The 6,362-nt window shown below is 43.3% G+C and overlaps 1 protein-coding gene across 1 annotated transcript in view; it reads left to right on the top strand.

Moving 5' to 3' along the window:
* LOC108660725 overlaps positions 1-6,025 on the top strand; it is an 8,427-nt gene extending 2,402 nt beyond the window's left edge. The window contains 3 exon segments of the mRNA XM_018115003.1: positions 10-3,563; positions 3,776-5,559; positions 5,562-6,025. Of these exon segments, the coding sequence (XP_017970492.1) occupies positions 10-3,563; positions 3,776-5,559; positions 5,562-6,025 (5,802 nt within the window).

Genomic DNA, 6,362 nt, shown 5'->3' with positions numbered 1-6,362 from the left:
AGAGCTCAGGAAGAAATGAGAGAACAGTTAGCAAAGATGATGGAATTGATGATGAGTCTCAGTAAAGGAAAAAGAGCGATCGAAGAGCCAGCTCCGTCAGAAAACCCACCAGCACAAGACAGTGGAAACCAAAGGGAAGATCCACCCTATCCCCCAGGGTTCACTCCACCACATGCCCAAACCTCTCAAAGGGTCCACCCTCAAGTGATCCCACCCGTCTATTACAATGCACCACCCCCGCTAGGCCATCAACCGATTCATGGGCAATTTGGGCCATATTCTAGGATAAATCCTGCTGAACCAATAAATGTCCCAGATTTAGACGATCCAAAAGAGCAAGAAAAACTAAGAAAGGACTCGTCACAAACAGGGGAAAATGAAAAAGACCAGAAAAAGTATGATCTGTTGGAAGAACGTCTTCGTGCTATCGAGGGAGTTGATAGGTTTGGTACCATGGACGCAACTGAGCTATGCTTAGTGCCGGATGTATTAATCCCTGCCAAGTTCAAGGTTCCGAAATTTGAGAAATACGACGGAACAAAATGTCCCATGGCACATATTACTATGTATTGTCGGAAGATGGCGGCACAGTCTCACGATGATAAGTTACTGATCCATTTTTTCCAAGACAGCTTGACTCGGTCAGCTGCTCAGTGGTACGTACAGCTAGATCGAAACCGTATTAAGACTTGGAAAGACTTAGCAAGAGCCTTCATAGCCCAATACAAGCATGTGGCTGAATTAGCCCCTGATCGTTTGTCATTACAAACTATGGAGAAGAAGCAAAGCGAGAACTTCAAGGAATATGCCCAAAGGTGGAGAGATACAGCAGCGCAAGTTCAGCCACCTCTCACTGATAAGGAGATGACTGTTTTGTTCATAAATACCCTCCGAGCTCCATTCTACGAGCGCTTGATCGGCAATGCCACGAAAAACTTTGCAGATTTGGTCTTATCGGGAGAAATAATAGAAGGAGCTATCAAAAGCGGAAAAATTGAAGGGCATGAAGTTGCCAGCTCAAAGAAAGGGAGTACGCCCAAGAAGAAAGAAGGGGATGTGCAAGCAGTCGCTCACGACAGCCAACAAGCCCACAACTTTAACCCATATTACCCGTACCCTCCATACCAACCCTTCTATCCGCACATAGGCAACGTCACACAAAACCCATATGTGTACCAACCCGTCCCGCAACCAACATTTCAAACCAATGTTCTTCCACAAACTCCACCACCAAGGCCGATAGCTTCAACCAATAATCCTGGCCATGGTCAAAGAGGACCTAAAACTACCCCAGAAAGACCAAAATTTGATCCTATTCCAGTCCCTTACACTACATTGCTGCCACAACTCATAGAAAATCGACTCCTTGCTCGAACCCCTTTAGAACCACTCCGACCACCTTTCCCGAAATGGTATGATCCGAATGCGCATTGTGATTACCATTTTGGAATTCAAGGGCACTCTACCGAGAATTGTACTGTTTTAAAACATAAAGTTCAAGCGCTCATTAAGGCAGGACTTTTAAATTTTGCCAAAAAAGACAGTTCGGGTGTTGATGGGAACCCGTTACCTAATCATGGAAGACCGACTGTGAATGCCATACATGAAGGGATGATTCGAAGGGTGAAAAAGGGTATTGATGAGATTCAAACGTTGATGGATAAAGTGTTTGAGGCGTTGTCCAAGATAAATGCCATCACTCCAGAACCCATCGACACAAAGGAATTGGGGCATGATTTCGCTTATTCTTGCAAATTTCATATGGGGGCAATTGGGCATTCTATTCAAAATTGTGATGGCTTTCGTCGTAAGTTGCAAGAATTGATGGATTCATCGGTAATTGAGTTTTATGAAGGAGCTGAAGAGAATTTGGTCGGAACCATAAATGGAGACACCCCAGCTGAAGTGGCATCAAGTTCATTCGGGGCAAACAAACCTAAACCTCTCACCATCTTCTATGAAGAAAACAAAAGCCCGATGAATGACACATCCCCAACTATGATCAGAAATGGTATCACCATCGAAGTCCCCAGCCCATTCCCTTACAAGAGCGATAAGGCTGTCCCATGGAATTATGAGTGTAATATTTTGGGCACAGCTTCATCCGCCCCCCAAGCATCTTTTGAAGACCTAACTGGTGTGGGGGGTATAACGCGAAGCGGGCGATGTTATTCCCCTGAGGTAGCAGAAAACGTTGGAAAAGGAAAACCAGCACAGGGAGAGGGAGGCCTAAAGAAAGCAGATACCTTTTCCAAGGACCAAGTTGACGAATCCGTAGTTGCCCCGAACAATGAGGTCAAAAATCCTGTCACCGAGAAAGAAGCGGGTGAATTTCTCAAGTTTATCAAACACAGTGAATACAGTGTGGTAGAACAATTAACCAAGATGCCCGCTCGCATCTCGTTGTTGTCTTTACTGTTGAATTCGGAAGCACACAGGAACGCACTGCTCAAAGTCTTGAACCAAGCTTATGTGGCACAAGATATATCAGTGGAAAAGTTAGACCACATCGTGGGGAACATTACAGTGGGAAACTTCATTGCCTTTAATGATGAAGAAATACCATCGGGTGGTCGAGGAAGTAACAAAGCGCTGCACATTACCATCAAATGCAAGGACCATGCCGTACCTAGGGTCTTGGTCGATAATGGTTCCGCTTTAAATGTCATGCCTCGCTCTACTTTAACCAAGTTGCCAGTAGATGTGTCGTATATGAGAACCAGCCGCATGGTTGTAAGGGCTTTCGACGGGACCACAAGGGAGGTGGTAGGAGACATTGAACTACCGATAAAAATTGGCCCTTGCATTTTTGAGGTCCAATTTCAAGTCATGGACATTGCCCCGTCCTACAATTGCTTGTTAGGGCGTCCATGGATTCATATGGCTGGAGCCATACCATCTTCCCTTCACCAAAAGGTTAAGTTCATAGCTGAAGGCCAACTGATAAGTGTATGTGCGGAAGAAGACATACTGGCTATTCAACCATCATCTGCTCCCTATGTAGAGGCAACAGAAGAAGTCCCAGAATGCTCTTTCAGATCTTTTGAATTTGTTAATGCTACTTATGTGGGGGAAAGGAAAGTGATACCGACCCCTCGTTTGTCAGTAGCCACTAAAATGGGAGTTAAGCAGACTGTGGGTAAAGGATGCCGTGCTGGTTTGGGGTTAGGAAAGAATTTACAAGGAATTAACCGTCCTCTGACTCCAATGAAGAACGAAGAAAGGTTTGGTTTGGGGTACAAGCCTACCAAAGAAGAGAGAAGGAAACTGACAGCTCAAAAGAAGATTAAAAGGATGGCTCAACTTGAGGGAAAGGAAGAAGAATTCGGGGAACGGACAATCCCACACCTATATGAGACTTTTCGCTCTGCAGGTTTCATTCATCCCGAAGCGCCACCAAAGGTCAATCAGGTTCTACGGATATTTGATGAGCTATCAATCCATATGATCAGAGATGAAGAACCTGATGAGAAGATCCCTGTGGTGTATCCAGTACTGCCAGGAGAGGAGCTAAGCAATTGGACAGCCACGGAACTGCCCATCATCTTTAAGTCTTCCAAAATGTAATGAACAATTTTATCTAAATGCCTATGCCCAAGGGTGTTAAGAGTAATTTCTTGTTTAAGTAGGGCTTTCTGTTACCTTCATCATTTAAATAAATGACAATGCATAATGTGCTTCATAATTCATCAACCTTTTTGCATGTTTCCTTTCATCTATTCTTTTAGCCAATAAATACTCGCCCATACACTCGTCCAACTTTACCTGTTTGCAGGTCTTTAAATAATGAATACGAAGACAATCTAGACAACGATTTGAATATCGATTTTGAGATGTTTCCGAACGTTGATGAATTGAAAAATGAAGAGGAGGTGGATGACTATGGCTTACCCCCTGATTTGTCGAGAATGCTGGAACAGGAGGAAAATGAGATTTTACCTCATCAGGAACTCACAGAAATGATTAACCTCGGAAATGGGGAAGAGAAGAAAGAGGTTAAGATTGGCACCTCGCTGCCATCCGATGAACGACAGAAGCTAGAAGAATTGCTCCGTGAATATGTGGACGTGTTTGCGTGGTCATATCAGGACATGCCAGGTCTTAATACTGACATTGTTGTCCACAAGTTACCTATGGGACCAGATTGCAAGCCTATTAAACAGAAGTTGAGAAGGATGAAGCCAGAAATGTTGCTGAAGATTAAAGAGGAAGTAAAAAAGCAATTCGATGCTGGATTTTTAGAGGTGGCTAAGTACCCTGAATGGGTGGCTAATATAGTTCCAGTTCCTAAGAAGGATGGAAAAGTCCGAATGTGCGACGATTATAGGGATTTGAACAGAGCGAGTCCGAAGGATAGTTTCCCTTTGCCACATATTGATACTATTGTGGACAACACAGCAAAACATGCTTTGTTCTCATTCATGGATGGCTTTTCTGGTTACAATCAGATTAAGATGGCACCCGAAGATATGGAAAAAACAACGTTCGTGACCATGTGGGGAACGTTTTGTTACAAAGTAATGCCATTTGGATTGAAGAATGCAGGCGCCACCTACCAAAGGGCAATGGTAGCTTTATTTCACGATATGATGCATAAAGAGATAGAGGTATATGTGGATGACATGATTGCAAAATCTCATACAGAAAGGGATCATACTGTCAATCTCAAGAAACTGTTCGAGAGATTGCGGAAGTTCCAGCTCAAGTTGAATCCTGCAAAATGCACTTTCGGTGTAACTTCTGGAAAATTGTTGGGGTTTATAGTAAGTGAAAAAGGAATTGAAGTGGACCCGGATAAAATACGAGCTATTCAAGAGCTACCACCTCCCAAAACGCAAAAAGAAGTGAGAGGATTTTTAGGGAGGTTGAATTACATTGCTCGATTTATATCCCAACTCACCTGCAAATGTGATCCAATCTTCAAGCTGCTTCGGAAACGAGACCCAGGAGAGTGGAATGAAGAATGTCAAATAGCCTTTGATAAAATCAAAGAATATCTCACAAATCCACCGGTGTTGATGCCACCGACGGTCGGAAAACCTCTCATTCTGTATTTGACTGTGAACAAGAATTCTATGGGATGTGTATTGGGACAACATGATGAAACTGGGAAGAAAGAACGAGCCGTTTATTACTTGAGCAAGAAATTCATGGAGTATGAGTCCAAATATTCTACGCTCGAAAAGATGTGTTGTGCGCTAGCATGGACCGCCTAGAGGCTCCGACAGTATATGTTGTATCACACAACATGGTTGGTGGCGAAATTAGATCCCATCAAGTATATATTTGAAAAACACTGCCTGTCCGGAAGAATAGCTCGATGGCAAGTGCTATTGTCTGAGTACGACATTGTGTATGTGTCCCAAAAATCAATCAAAGGGAGCGCCATCGCCGATTTCCTTGCAAATCGAGCTAATGAAGATTATGAATCCGTAAGTTTCGATTTTCCAGATGAAGATTTGATGGCCGTTTTGCATGTAGAAGAGGTTGGTCCCAATGAACTTAATCCATGGAAGGTGTATTTTGATGGAGCATCCAATGCTTTGGGGCACGGAATTGGGCAGTATTGATTTCTCCGAACGAAAAGTACTATCCAGCCACGGCGAGATTGAATTTCAATTGTACTAACAATATGGCGGAGTATGAGGCGTTGGTAATGGGATTACAAGCAGCAATTGAGATGAAGGCTGACGCGATAGATGTTTACGGAGATTCGGCTTTAGTGATATGCCAAATGAAAGGTGAATGGGAAACTAGAGATCCTAAACTAGTTCCATATAAAAAGCTGGTTACAGAATTAAGCAAACAGTTCAAAAAAATCAGCTTCAACCATTTGCCTCGAGAAGAGAATCAGATTGCTGATGCTTTGGCCACCCTCGCAGCGATGTTCAAAATAAAAGAGGCGGCTGATGTACGCCTTTTTGATTTAGAAGTTCACGAAGTCTCCGCACACTGCTTGAATGTTGAAGAAGAGGTTGATGGTAAGCCGTGGTATCATGATATCATGCAATACATCAAGCACTAGGCATATCCTGAGAATGTCACGGATAATGACAAGCGAACTCTTAGAAGATTAGCAATGAGTTTCTTCCTTAGCGGAGAAGTACTCTACAAAAGGAGTCGAGATCAAGTACTCTTGAGATGTGTGGAAGCCAACAAAATAATGAAAGAAGTCCACGAAGGAACTTGTGGAGCTCATGCTAATGGACATATGTTGGCTAGACAAATTATGAGAGTTGGTTATTATTGGTTGACGTTGGAATTAGACTGCATAAACTTTGCTCGAAAATGCCACAAGTGTCAAGTATACGCTGATAGGATCCATGCTCCACCAGCCCCATTGCACGTTTTCACAGCACCTT

This window comes from Theobroma cacao, chromosome 2 (assembly GCF_000208745.1).
Source record: "Theobroma cacao cultivar B97-61/B2 chromosome 2, Criollo_cocoa_genome_V2, whole genome shotgun sequence".
NCBI classification, from domain to species: domain Eukaryota; kingdom Viridiplantae; phylum Streptophyta; class Magnoliopsida; order Malvales; family Malvaceae; genus Theobroma; species Theobroma cacao.
This window is presented reverse-complemented; position numbering and strand designations above follow the sequence as displayed.